The sequence below is a fragment of the Tursiops truncatus genome, chromosome 3 (genome assembly GCF_011762595.2).
Source record: "Tursiops truncatus isolate mTurTru1 chromosome 3, mTurTru1.mat.Y, whole genome shotgun sequence".
Classification (NCBI taxonomy): domain Eukaryota; kingdom Metazoa; phylum Chordata; class Mammalia; order Artiodactyla; family Delphinidae; genus Tursiops; species Tursiops truncatus.
In genome coordinates, this window is record NC_047036.1 from 126,388,831 (window position 1) to 126,403,108 (window position 14,278).

The 14,278-nt window shown below is 42.2% G+C and overlaps 1 protein-coding gene across 3 annotated transcripts; it reads right to left on the reverse strand.

Annotated features, from left to right (window-relative positions):
• Window positions 1-415: 415 nt before the first annotated feature.
• RBM22 (RNA binding motif protein 22) lies at window positions 416-12,777 on the reverse strand. 3 transcript variants are annotated; one of them, XM_004323655.4, is made up of 12 exons: window positions 12,433-12,561; window positions 11,769-12,022; window positions 11,286-11,339; window positions 10,293-10,322; window positions 9,560-9,692; window positions 8,188-8,288; window positions 7,911-8,083; window positions 6,897-7,097; window positions 5,550-5,714; window positions 4,708-4,796; window positions 4,372-4,503; window positions 3,380-3,598 (listed from the first exon to the last, which is right to left on the reverse strand). In XM_004323655.4, the coding sequence occupies exons 2-12, from the start codon at window positions 11,820-11,822 to the stop codon at window positions 3,468-3,470; spliced, it is 1,263 nt and encodes a 420-aa protein (XP_004323703.1). In that variant the 5' UTR covers window positions 11,823-12,022; window positions 12,433-12,561; the 3' UTR covers window positions 3,380-3,467. The 3 variants fall into 3 exon arrangements, with proteins under 3 accessions (XP_019780289.2, XP_019780294.2, XP_004323703.1); XM_019924730.3 differs by lacking the exon at window positions 4,708-4,796 and having other exon boundaries at window positions 416-3,598; window positions 12,433-12,777; XM_019924735.3 differs by lacking the exons at window positions 4,708-4,796; window positions 9,560-9,692; window positions 10,293-10,322; ... (1 more) ...; window positions 11,769-12,022; window positions 12,433-12,561 and adding an exon at window positions 9,304-9,546 and having other exon boundaries at window positions 416-3,598.
• Window positions 12,778-14,278: the final 1,501 nt, after the last annotated feature.

A 14,278-nucleotide genomic window follows, 5' to 3' on the forward strand; every position in this document is an offset into this window, starting at 1 on the left:
GATATTCACTTAAAAATATTTAACTTAGCTGTGCTCCTGTGTTTATGCACTTTTTCTGTACATGAGTTACATTTTACCAAGACAATCCCTCCTTTTAAAAAAGTTAATGGGGGACTTCCCTGGTGGCACAGTGGTTAAGAATCCGCCTGCCAATGCAGGGGACACAGGTTCAATCCCTGGTCCGGGAAGACCCAACATGCCACGGAGCAACTAAGCCTGTGTGCCACAACTACTGAGACTGCACTCTAGAGCTTGCGAGCCACAACTGCTGAGCCCACGTGCCACAACTGCTGAGGCCCACGTGCTTGGAGCCTGTGCTCCGCAACAAGAGTAGCCACCGCAATGAGCCTGCGCACTGTAATGAAGAGTAGCCCCCGCTTGCCGCAACTAGCCCCACACACAGAAACAGACCCAATGCAGCCAAAAATAAATAATAAATTTATTTTTTAAAAAGTATACAAATAACAAATGCTGGAGAGGGTGTGGAGAAAAGGGAACCCTCCTACACTGTTGGTGGGAATATAAGTTGGTGCAGTCACTGTGGAGAACAGTAAGGAGGTTCCTCAGAAAACTAAAACTAGAGTTACTGTATGATCCAGCAATCCCACTCCTGAGCATATATCTGGCCAGAACTGTAATTCAAAAAGATACATGCACCCCAATGTTCATAGCAGCTCTAGTCACAACAGCCAAGACGTGGGAACAACATAAATGCCCATTGACAGATGAATGGATAAAGAAGACGTGGTGCATATATACAATGGAATATTACTCAGCCATAAAAAAGTGAAATGCCATGTCCAGCAATACGGATGCAACTAGAGATTATCATACTAAGTGAAGTAAGTCAGAAAGAAAAATACTGTATGATATCACTTGTATGTGGAATCTAAAACATGACACAAATGAACTTATCTACGAAACAGAAACAGACTCACAGACGTAGAAAACACACTTGTAGTTACCAAGGTGGGGGTGGGGAGGGATGGACTGGGAGTTTGGGGTTAGTGGATGTAAACTATTACATATAGAATGGATAAATAACAAGGTCCTACTGTATAGCACAGGGAACTATATTCAATATCCTGGGATAAACCATAATGGAAAAGAATATAAAAAAGAATGTATATATGTATATAACTGAATTACTTTGCTGTACATCAGAAATTAACACATTATAAATCAACTATACTTGAATAAAAATAAATTTAAGAAATCACCATTACTCAGTACAAAAATGGGTTTCTGCTTTTTTTTTGTGATCAGATCTGACTACATCTTTTATGAGAGTAACACTAGCTGCTGTTACAGACAGATCCCCAAGTCTCAATGGCTTACTGTAACCAAAATTCCTCTTATCACAATGCTCTCCCTGAAGCAGTGATAAAGTAACCCAGGCTCCTTCCATTGTGTGACTCTGCCATCTTCCAGGGATCATCCTCCTGTGCATTCAGCCAGCAGATGGGGAAAGAGCTCATAGGACTGGGTGGGTGAGATGTTTTTTACCGAGGTCTGGGAATGGCAAAGTTTACTTTTTGCCAAGTGTACCCCTGGCTGTATGCCCTAGAGAAGGAAATGGAGTTTGGTAAGCACCTAAGAGTTTTTGCCAAAATCTAATTGCTCATAATTCTGATTTCCATTAAGAAAGACTAATCAAGCATCTATTCTATACTTCAATTTATGTTGGTTTATGCTTTAAAAACAAATACACATCCACAGCCAGGTAAGTGCACAAAATTTAGAATCGTTCTCAAAAAGGCAAGAATATGCAAATTGGATAGTCATATTTACATGTGTATATAAAATGTATAGATATAACTGAATTTAGCAATCATTAAAACACTATGTTTCACATTATTCACAAATTGGCTAAAAACCTCTCACCTGCTCAAAAGTAAAAAACCCTACCCAAAAGGGTGTCAAAATACTTGGAAGTACCCCTACATTGCTTCACATCTGATATTACTAGAATTAAAATAAAAATTTCTAAGTGCTTCTAGATTAATTTTAGGTCTTAAAAAAAAAAAGGCAAGATAAAGTCGTCTCGAAGAAAACAACAAAAATTCTCCAGAGAAGCTAAAATAGGGTAATAAGGGGTATATCCATTCTGTAAGTACGTATTTTAGATAAAAATGACATGGGAATTGGCTTCTGGAAAAATGCACTTGTAGATAAATTTTTCCTGTTTCCTTTTAAAATGACTTGTATAATACTAGGACAACTTTTTAAAGCTACCATGTATCAACAACCACATGACAGGCTCTGTGCTGTGCCTTCTGTGTATTCCTATTTCAAGCCCACAACTAACCTTTGACATAAGTACTAAAAAGGCCTGATTCTTTTAGAATGGATAGAGATCAGAATCAAAACAGTCTAAAGCAAAAACATATTTATATATAACTTGTTTCTAACTCCCACTGACCTCAAGTTCAGTTACCAAGGATAAAGAAAACAGAAATAAACCTATGACAACATTTAGAAAATTGACCCGTTTTAATTTTTTAAAAACAAAACCACAACACAACATCAATTTTTTTTTTTTGCCATCTACAATTCAGGTATATCCAAATATTCTAAGACCGGAGTCCCCTGCCCAGAAGCAGGGAATTAAAACGAGACGCTGAAGTCACACAAAGGTGAATGCTGAAGATCAAAGTTCCAGCTATAGGTCACAAGCCTTCCATTCAAACACACTCTAATTCTTTTCCTTTCACAGTTTGTTCAAGTGTTTTACTGGAAGTTCTTTAAAATAATTTCATCCTAGACACCAGGTTTCTTCAATGATACAAAACCCCATGACATTTGTGTTTCCATCCGATTGACAGGAATAAAAAGTAATTTTTATCTTTGTCTCTTTTTGGTAGCATAAAGAAGTAAAACTATCAGCCAGATTCCTTTAGTAATAAATGAGGAAAGGAGAGATGAGAAAAGACCTGGGCTGTGCTGGGTGCTGGTTTCTACTTGTCTTTCTGAGTGTGACTTTAGAAGCATTAAATCACACTCTTGCCACTACAATGATTAGTACTAGTAATCTTTTTTTAGATGATAAAAAGGAAAATATCCAATGGACATAAAAATGGTCAAAGTTGTTTGTTTTTTTACTGCAGGTCAACTTTTTCCCCCCAGAAAAGATACAAAATGAACATTTAATTGGGATGGTAACTCCGCTGGACATTCCAATTTACCCAGTTGCTTGTTCCCCACACAGATAAGGGGAAGAGGCATTAAACTTTATTAGTAATGTTATAGTAGTAACCAGATATGTTAATGGCAGCTTATTTCAGGTCCATCAATCCTTTGAGCACATGTAGGAAAGCATGGCTGTTGTTCTCCAACTGCCCACATCTGAATACATTCCGCTATCATGGAAACTACAAAGGAAGGAAAAATATATTTATTCCAAGATTCATTTACTGGGATTTTTAAGCGCCCTCTCTTCTGTAGAGCCCCAGAGTGGTGATAATGTGCTAGGGGCTGCTGTGTTTCCCGGCATGAGCTCCCATCCTCTGAGGGTCCTGAGAAGGATAGTGGATTGGTCCTGGAGCCCTCATGAAAGGAGGGGGTGGTCCCATTGGGTGGAACATGTGTGGCCCAAAACCTACAGATAGGAGAGAAAAGTCTGTTAGGCTTGCAGTTCTCTTGACAACCTTTCAAACCCTGAATTTTCTAAGGTCAATACCACCTACACATAAATCAAATTGACATGGGGCTTCAGAAAATGTCAGTTCACAAGACTTGCTTAGGAATGTCTACCTGAATGACTTCCTTGGTTTTAGAAATCTTCCCCCTCAAGATGGCTTAAAAAAAAAAAAAACTCCACGTCTCAGGTATTGCTAGTATGTCATCTGAGCCTCTGCTATCTATCAAACATGCCAAGCCTGTCAGACAGGATTTGATCAGAATTGGGGAGGTGAGGGAGAAATCAGGCTGATGGCAAGACCCTGTCATCATTAACCTCAATGCTTTATACTCGAGTGAAGGGTGTTCAGAAACCAGAACTTTCTCCAGAGAGTATGGGAACTCTGCCCAGGAGAACCTGCTGCTTGTGATTTACTCACACTGCTCATACTGGCATTGACAGTGCTATAAAGAGCAGTGCTATACAAAGTGCAAGTCCCTGAACTGTTTATTACTTGTCATGAACAAGATAAAGAGCTTGAGTCAAAATGTAACTTCATTACATGACCAAGCACACTGTTTAGTTCATCTGACAATTCTTTGGTAACACGACTTTCTTGACGAATTTACATTTTGGTGCAAACTCGTTACCTTGTTGCAGGCAGGTAGTAAAGGCTTTGCAAGCTAAAACACACCCACAGCCTACAGGACTTCGCCAGGGTTTCCCGATTTCCTCAGAAGGAAGCTGGTTACCTGGGGGTGGGGGCGGGGCAATACCAGGCGGGGGTGGCAGGGCGATGTTCACCACGGCTGGAGGACCGCTGGGGGGTAGGTTGAAGTAGTTGGCTGAGGCCTCTTCTTCTGCGGCAGGAGGAGGAGGAAGAGCTAAAGAAGAGAAACAGCTGGTTAGAGCAGAGGACAACCGTGCAACAGCGCTTCCACTGCCTTGAAATCCTGGGAGGTCCTGCTGGGAGAACACAGCTGCTGGGAGCCAGAGACCTGGGTCTCTTCTAACGTCCGTGGGACACGAGGGCAGTGTGAGCAACTGAAGTTAGCAAGCTACCAGGTAGGCAGAAAGTCTGCACTCACCTCCTGGTAGCCCTGGAACGGGCTCTAGCTTGATTCCAGAGTCTGTGGTTCCGTCCTTCTCCTTTTCTTTTCCTCTGGCTGCTTGGGACCTGGGAGACACAGACCCTTACGCCATCAGCACATGGTCCCACCTTCTCTCACACCTCTGCTTCTCATGTTTCCTAGACAAACGGATTTCCTTCACTCCTTGCCTCCTTTTCGGCACACATTCTTTTCCCATAAATGCCATAGTGCACAGTGGATAAGAGCAAAGGTTTTGAAGCCAGAAAGACTTGGGTTCAAAATTCACTAGAACTGCTGTAGGGGATGGAGGAGGCAACACCATATGTTGAGCCCAGTGCTCAGAAAGCCCTCCGTGAGGACTGCTGCTGCTGCTGCTGCTGCTGTGAAAGGTCTCCCTGGCTCCAAGCCAGAAACACGTTCCACCTTTGAATGGTCAGGACATTTTACTTGTGCCTCTCTTATGCAATCACCACTTTCAAACTTATGTTAGCTATTCTTCTTCACTAGATAGTTGGCCTACAGAGGACAGAATCTAGGTCTAATTCCTGTGTAAACTCTCAGGCCACATTTCATGCCCTGGCATTAGCCTTGGCCTGTAATAGCTGGTCAAAAAACACATGAACCTTCAAAGGATCAGATCACTACACCAAAACCCTGAATAAATTTCCAAAGTAGCATCTTCCTAATATCCACAGGAATGGAGTGCCAGACAGAATGAAAAATTCTTTTTAAAGGTCCTATTGATTTAAGCCTATTCACCGAAAGCTTACTAGTCCCCAGATAATGAAAAGGTTCTTGAAAATCTCAATAATGCTATTTTAATACAGTCTAATGCTCACCTTCCCCATTTCACGTTGAGCCTGCGGCCATTGACGATCAACTTGTTAAAGGACTTCTCAGCAGCCACTTCTGCAGCCTGCCTTGTGGCAAACTGGATGAAAGCACACTGCTGTCTCTGCACAACAGTGATTGTCCGGATCTCTCCAAACTGGTAGAAGTGATTTCTGAAGGGATACAGGTAGAGAAAAATGAGTTAATGACACAGACATTCCCAGGATGTTGAATATGGATTAACTCTTTTTTTTTTTTTTTTTTGCGGTACGCGGGCCTCTCACTGTTGTGGCCTCTCCCGTTACGAAGCACAGGCTCTGGATGCACAGACTCAGCGGCCATGGCTCACGGGCCCAGCAGCTCCACGGCATGTGGGATCTTCCCAGACCGGGTCACGAACCCATGTCCCCTACATCGGCAAGCGGACTCTCAACCACTGCGCCACCGGGGAAGCCCTGGATTACTAACGCTTTAACTGATTCACCACAAGGCAGGTGGCCCCATGATGATCTGCCTAATTACCTGCAGGTGGTTCCCCCATACCTTAAACTCTATTATGGGTGCTGTGTATTGAGGAAGGGAAAGAAAAATAATGAGTAAATAAAGGCTATCAAACATCTCAGGGTTCTTCCCATGGAGGAAAAGGGGCTCCAGAAGGCTCCCTAAAGACCTTAAACCCTAGATAAGGGGTTGGCAAACTACAGCCCCCATGGCTGATGAGCCAAGAACGTTTTTTAAAAAATTTTTTTAAGGTTGTAAAAAAGAAGAAGAGAAAGAGCAGGTGGGAAAAAGTCTGCCACCCCCTGGGGACACTCTCGCTCACTTAGGGTTTAATGCAGACAAGCTACCAAGGGCAGGTTGTACACCTATAATAGTTTCTTCTCCCCTCTATCTCTTTGCAAGAGGCAATTTCCATCAGTATCTGCCCAGATGTTTCATCTAGCCATGCAACATACAAGCCAAGAATAACACAAATTTACCAAATACCAATCCCTTTAAAAAGCCAACAAGTTAAACCATAAGGTTTTATAATTGCAAAGCTCTCCCTCCCCTACAAAATTAATCATACTTGGATATGTGCCATCTTTAGAAATTCTAATGGCTATTAGGCCAAACAGAAGCTCATGTAATTAATACCCTACACAAGCATGGAATAAGCACTGTTGAGGAACATTACGTGGCATCACAAAGGACAACTTTATAAAAATTCCAGTCAGCATGACACTAACTCTAGAGCAACTAAAGAAAAATGTACCTTATACAGAATTATCATGTTTTTGCCAAAAAAAAAAAAAAAAAAAAAAATTCTAGGGCAGGTGAAGGCAAAAACAACTCATAAAATTATATTCACAAACCTTAGATCTGTCTCAGTAATGGTATCGCCCAGACCACCAACATACAGTGTGGTGATAGTCTTGTCCTCTGGTGGGTCCAGACGAGGCATTGTTGATGCCCGCTTTAAAAGTTTATCTGCCACAGGGTCATTGATTCCATAATATCGGTCTTTAATGTTCTGATCAGCAAGGGGGTCATCTGGATCTGTTGGCTTCTCATGTCTATGGTTCAGGAAAGAACAATGCATAAAGGTGAAACAAGGGAAAAAATTTTACAGATACCACCCAACAGGAGCTACAAAAGTCCCCTTTTGATCTAGGAACCATGGCCATACCAAAACATAACTATTAAAACAGAGCTAATATCAAGGGATTTACTGTATCATACAAGGACTCGCTAGCCTCCGAAAAGCCACTTAAACGGCCACAGCGTGGCAGAGTTTCCTTATAAAGGAATGTTTTTGACACAATCCACTCCAAAACAAAAGGTAACCAAAACATGATTACCCTCCTCTAGGTCAAGGGTTCTTAATGTGTCTGAGGTCTTGCATTCCACTCAGAGTCTTATTAAATCTATGGACCCAACCCCAGAAAAAAACATAGCTAGCTTTTTGTTGGGTGTAGGCTTCACCAACCCCAAAGTAAGAACTCCTAATCCAGATGCCTGGCAGCCTTGAATCAAACACACTTACACATTCTTTACAAGTCTGGTCTTAATCTGATTTCAACTATACACTGAGATTCAAGCCAATCATACCCTGATGGCAAAGACTTACACCTTAGGCAGAAACTTTTGAGGTCAACATTGATATTTTATGGCAGAGCAATTTAGTTTCCCAAGGCTTGGTTGTAAGTAAAAGTTCCATTATAAGTAAAAACAATTTGATCAAGCTCTAGTCCTAAGATATAAGACATATGACACTAGTTCTATAAACTTCTACATTTTAAAGCAGAAATAGTTTAAGCTAGCACCTCCCCCTTCTTAGATGACTAATCATCTGAAAGCAAAAACTGAAAAAGCAGTTCAGCTCTTGCCTGTATGGACACTCCTCTCCTCTCTTACATTCTCCTTTCACCCAGAAGGAGCAAATGTGGGGCCGATTTCTTTTGTAGTAGGGCGTGGTCCGGGCCAGTTTGAGCAGCATGTCACTGGTGGATGTGGCCTTCCCCAACATGCCAACTGGCCGTGTTCCATCAGAGTTAGAAATCTATAAAGGAATGACACATTCAAAAGATAAATTACACAGGTTGTATCAATCCCCCAGGATTCTTTCATTAAATATAAAACTACATCAAGCAAGTGGCAACATACTTCTCGTTCCATATTCTGTGTATAGTATTCTTTGTTGACATCGGACTTTGGCATGTCATCCTTAAAAGACAATCCTGCGTCACGAACCTGGATGGGCAAGCCTAGAACAAAGGAAAGGAGGAAAAAACTCAAAATACATTTTAAACCATATCCAAACTGAATATGTAGACAGAATACATCATTTTCTCCACTTTCTTATTTGGTACCAGAGGCTTTATTTATTTATTTATTTATTTTGCAGTACGCAGGCCTCTCACTGTTGTGGCCTCTCCCGTTGCGGAGCACAGGCTCCGGACGCACAGACTCAGCGGCCATGGCTCACGGGCCCAGCCGCTCCGTGGCACGTGGGATCTTCCCGGACCAGGGCACGAACCCGTGTCCCCTGCATCGGCAGGCGGACTCTCAACCACTGTGCCACCAGGGAAGCCCCAGAGGCTTTATTTTAATTCAAAATCTTTAGCACCATCAGGCCAATACTACTACAGAGCATTCTAAGAAATTATCCAAATTCCTGAGTTTTCATGAAATTTCATGAAATTAATGTTTTAGAAAATCTTTTAGATGAACAAAGTTTTACTACAGTTAGATTTGACCTGCAATTAATAATGCATCTAGCTTTTAATATGCCATAATTTATTTAAAATAAATATAAAAAAATGAATTATTTTTAGGCTTCTCCTACACATCCTCTGGATAATCAGTCATGTAAGGGTCATTATATTCCAGAATCAGAACACCCCCTTAACAAACATACAAATAATATTAAACAATATGTGACCAGGACTCTGATTAGCAGAGTCAATTTTCTGAACTTAACATAGATAAACCTGTATTTTCCTTTTCCCTTTTATTTTACTGTATAGTAGAAACTTTTGTTGAAAGAATATTTTTCGCATAAATAAAAAGTCATCTACAGTTAAAAAAATCACTCCCAAAAGCAGTTACTCTGAAACAGTAGCAATATAGTGTATCAGTCCTAACAATATATTTGATACAAAAATCTAGAGCACAATTAGCCAGAACTTTGTCAGGGATTGTGGGAAAAAAAGCTCTGGATTTAGAAAGAAGCCAAAGGCAAAGAAATTACCTATCAGAGCAACAATGCCTTTAACTTACCTTGGCTACAAAGGTATACAGAAGGGAGGTTTCGGCCAGTGCTGATCAATTACCAACTTTTCTTTAAGTCCCTACTGTTGTTCAGAACGCTAGAATAAATTAGTATGGTTCTTTTCTTCTTGGGAAAAGCAGAGCACAGCAGACACTCCAAAGTGGGTGAGAACCAGAGAAGGGGTGAGAAGTGGGAGACAAGAAAACTGGTTTGTCGTGTAGAGTAGTTGCACACTTTCAGACCTATGGGACAGGGCAAACATACCATACTCTAGGTCCAAGAGGCAGGTCTGACAGACATTCTTCAATTTACTGCAGGTCTGGCAAACTTCAGTCTTCTTGAAACGCATGCGGACCCCGGGGCACCAACGAAACACTGTGAACGGCCTGGCACAGATCTGGAACACAAAATAAAGCCACAGCGTATTAATGGTCCTGATCTGGACAATCAATCCAGGAGATTTAATAAAAGAATCCCTCAGTCTAGGGTGTAGAAGAGATCTTAGCAATCATCTAGTCTAAACACCATATGATGTTTCAATCCTTTACAACACCCTTCCTCAGTAGTTAAAAAATTCACATAGTACAGAAATAAAATACTCAAAAATCAAAGTCCTCCCCACCCTAGAGGTCACCACCATTAATGATATAACCCTTAATCTTTTACGGGGTGAGTAGGGAGTGTCATATACTCCTCTGAGAATCTTACGATGGCTATGACCTTCCTCCTCAGCTAAAATGCTCATGTGCATAATCAAACAATACTTGGTATATACAATCTCAGGGGGTTCAAAGCCCAATCACAGACACCAAGTTAAGAATCCTTACATTAAAGGGCTCATTTTCTTACCCCTACACTAAATAGTTAACAGCCAATGAGTATGTAAATGATACATGAATGTCTGTGTAGCACTCACTTTTATAAAGGACTTCATACCTCAACAAGTGGAAGAGAAACGGAAAATAAAATTAAATCATTACTCTTTAAATATACTTACTTTGCATTCCTTCCCGTACTTTTCTTTGGTCTGAAATAGAAAAAATAGAAAAGAATGAGTTATGGAAAGAAGAAAACCTAATGCCTGCTCCTTCTCTAGACAGGACCTAAGAAATTTATCTGGAAATCCCTGGCATCTTGAAGAGAGGAGGAAAAAATCCACCCTTTTGGGGAGGGAGGGGGGGTAAGGGAGGGCTGGGGATATAATCTAGTCACCTACAAGTTATAACCTCTTAAGAATCTTACAGATCTAACACCAGGTAAGTATGTACCTTTCCACAACCGCAACTCTTAGATTCATTTCTGGCTCCGAAGTTCTCTCCCAAGAACAATTTCCTAATGGTTTCCACAGTCCCTAAATGGAGGATGCAGCCATGGCCAGCCCATTTTACAAAGTTTAGTCAGAGTTAACTACTACAGACTCATCCTGTGCTGGTCCCCTGCATATAGTCAACCAATGCCTCCAAGACTGATCACAACACAGCCCTAATCTAAGTATTAAATGTTAACTGCTGCTAATTTTACCCTTATTTGTAAGGATAGAGGATACCTTATACTAAACAGATTACAAGGTGCAGAGGCCAAAAGGCACTTGATTAGGAGTCAGGAAACCTAGATTTTTAGTCCTGGGTCTGCTCCTAATTTGCTGAGGTACCCGGAGTCAGAATATCTGAACTTAGATTCCAGCTCCACACCTTACTTGCTATATTGAAAAGACATAAACTCCCTTTGCCTCTGGTTAACAGACCTATCTCCTAGGTAAATGCTCAACGAATATTAGCTATTATTATGACTCTTATATCACAGGACTGTTGCTGAGCTCCAAAGTGAGAGAACAAGCATGACAGTCCTTTGCAAATTCGTCGTACTCTTAGGGTTAGTAAAGGGGCATTATTACTTCTCAGCTAAGACAAACACATCACCGACAGTGTGCAAGTACCACAACACTGACAGAACACAGACAGTAAGTCCCGTTTCACACACGATCACTCACCATTCGGATATATGGGTTTTCTCCAAGACACGTCTGGCACAGAATAGGGAAGTCCTGGTGAAAATGGGAAATCTGGTCGAACGCCAGGCTCCGAAGACCCTGCCATCGCGGCCACAGTGATGGGGCGGGGGGAGGGGACGAGGAGCGAGGTTGGGGAACAGGGCAGGAACCCGAGGTCCAGCACTGGCCGGGTCGCGGACGGGGTGCTGTCTGCACTTCCGGCAGACGGCGGGAGAAAAGACCCGCTCGAAAAGAGTGGAGGGAGTAGGGATGGAAAGGGGGCTGCTGCCGGACCCTGGCTAAGCCCTCTCCCTCCAAGCCCACAGGAGGGCCGCCCTTCAGCTTTCAGCCGTGGCAGAGTTAGGCCGCGGTGCTGGCTTCTCCCCGGAATTCCCTCGGCTGCGCCGCAGCCATGTCCCTGCCCGCCCGCTGGAAGCCTGGCTTCGCTGCCTCTTTCCGTCCTCCATCGGCAGGCATACTCACCGCATCCTCCCAGTTCTGCCTGTTGTAGGTGTTGGAACCCAGAGAGGTCGCCATCTTGAGAGCGTCTGGAGGTAGCCGCAGCTTCCGAGTTGGGAGAGAAGACCGCCACAATCCCGTCAGGCCCCGAAGCTGCCTGCCGGCCGTCGACGTCTTATTTACGCGTCTTGTGCGCCCTTGAGCGGGGGACGGGCCTTGTGCGTCATGACGTCGCCCGCTCAGAATTTCTTCGTTTGATAGTTGGCTTCCTGGTGCTTCTTCAGAGTGGTGACAGCAAGGGATGAAGAGTCACAAGTACAATCGGTTTATTTTAATATTTGAGTGAAAGAATAAAGGAACAAGTAATGAATGAGGGGTTGGGATTAAAACAGCGTTGGTCCCCACTGAGCGCTTATTATGCCAAACGGTGGGGTAACGTCTTGCCGTTACCGTGTCTTAATTCCCACAATAAGCCCTCTCTCTGTAGGGTTGCCAGATTTAGCAAGGAAAACCCAGAACGTCTACTTGAATTTGAATTTCAGATAAACAGCGAACCCTATTTTAGTTCCAAATATGTTCCAAACATGCTTACACTAAATAATGACTCGTTTTTCTGAAAGTGAAATTTATCAGGATGTGTTGTAACTTTATCTGGCAACCATTACCCTCTAGGCAAGTATTATTGTACCTCTTTTATAGAAGGAAACTGAGGTTTAGAGAGATTAAGTAACTTGCTTCTGATCGTGTAGCTAGAAAATGGTGAAGCCACAAATCCAAAGACAATAGTGCTGTGTTTCCAACTTCTGAAATGAAAAGGGTCCTGTGGATCAACACATGTATTGCTACATCGTTTTTGGAACAACTCATAACCACACTGCCGATATTTTATGAATTTCAAGCGTCCTGGTATCACTTTCATAATTTTTGACATATCCTATCATCAAATACTTTTATTTATGCCACCTTATGTCTTAAAAATTAGGTTTAAAGCATAATTTGTGTAGAGTAAAATTTTACCCTTTTTACTTGAACATTTATGAATTTTTGCATATAGTCATACAAATATAGAATAGTTCTATCATCTATCATCCCCAAAAGTTCCCTTGTGCTGAGTGAATCCACTTCTCCCCATGCTTGATCCACGGCAACCACTGATCTGTGTTCTGCCCCTATAGTTTTGCCATTTCCAGAATATCATAAATGAATCCTGTATTGCCTTTTGGGTCTGATTTCTTTCTCTTCGCATATTGTATTTGAAATTCATCCATATTGTTACATGTATCAGTAATTTGTTCCTTTTTATTGCTGAGAATTTCATTGTATGGATGCACCTGGGGTTAAACACACACCGCCCCCCCAACACACACACTTGCCAGTTGATGAACATTTGCGTTGTTCCAGATTTGAATGAATATAAATAAAGGCATAAGCTCATGCAGCTCAATATCAAAAAGACAAACAACCCAATCCAAAAATGGGCAGAAGACCTAAATAGACGTTTCTCCAAAGAAGACATACAGATGGCCAAGAAGCACACGAAAGGATGCTCAACATCACTAATCATTAGAGAAATGCAAATCAAAACTACAATGAGGTATCATCTCACACCAGTCAGAATGGACATCAAAAAATCTGCAAACAATAAATGCTGGAGAGGGCGTGGAGAAAAGGGAACTCCCTTGCACTGCTGGTGGGAATGTAAATTGGTACAGCCAACTATGGAGAGCAGTATGGCGGTTCCTCAAAAAACTAAAAATAGGGCTTCCCTGGTGGCGCAGTGGTTGAGAGTCCGCCTGCCGATGCAGGGGACACGGGTTCGTGCCCCGGTCTGGGAAGATCCCACATGCCGCGGAGCGGCTGGGCCCGTGAGCCATGGCCGCTGAGTCTGCGCGTCCGGAGCCTGTGCTCCGCAGCCGGAGAGGCCACAACAGTGAGAGGCCCGAGTACAGCAAAAAAAAGAAAAAAATAAAAAACAACTAAAAATAGAACTACCATAGGACCCAGCAATCCTACTACTGGGCATATACCTTGAGAAAACCATAATTCAAAAAGAATCATGTACCACAATGTTCATTGCAGCTCTATTTGCAATAGCCAGGACATGGAAGCAACCTAAGTGTCCATCGACAGATGAATGGATAAAGAAGATGTGGCACATATATACAATGGAATATTACTCATCCATAAAAAGAAACGAAATTGAGTTATTTGTAGTGAGGTGGATAGACCTAGAGTCTGTCATACAGAGTGAAGTAAGTCAGAAAGAGAAAAAGAAATACCGTATGCTAACACATATACATGGAATCTAAAAAAAAAAAAAAGGTTCTGAAGAACCTAAGGACAGGACAGGAATAAAGACACAGATGTAGAGAATGGACTTGAGGACACAGGGAGGGGGAAGGGTAAGCTGGGACGAAGTGAGAGAGTGGCACGGACATATACACACTACCAAATGTAAAATAGATAGCTAGTGGGAAGCAGCCGCATAGCACAGGGAGATCATCAGCTCGGTGCTTTCTGACCACTTAGATGGG

Excerpts from the sequence above, each read along its gene's own strand:
- RBM22 (XM_019924730.3), bottom strand. The coding sequence starts at position 11,822 with ATGGCGACCTCTCTGGGTTCCAACACCTACAACAGGCAGAACTGGGAG. Across the intron at positions 10,323-11,285 it reads AAAACCCATATATCCGAATG|ACCAAAGAAAAGTACGGGAA; the intron begins GTGAGTGATCGT and ends TTTCTATTTCAG. Across the intron at positions 9,693-10,292 it reads AGTACGGGAAGGAATGCAAA|ATCTGTGCCAGGCCGTTCAC; the intron begins GTAAGTATATTT and ends TTTGTGTTCCAG.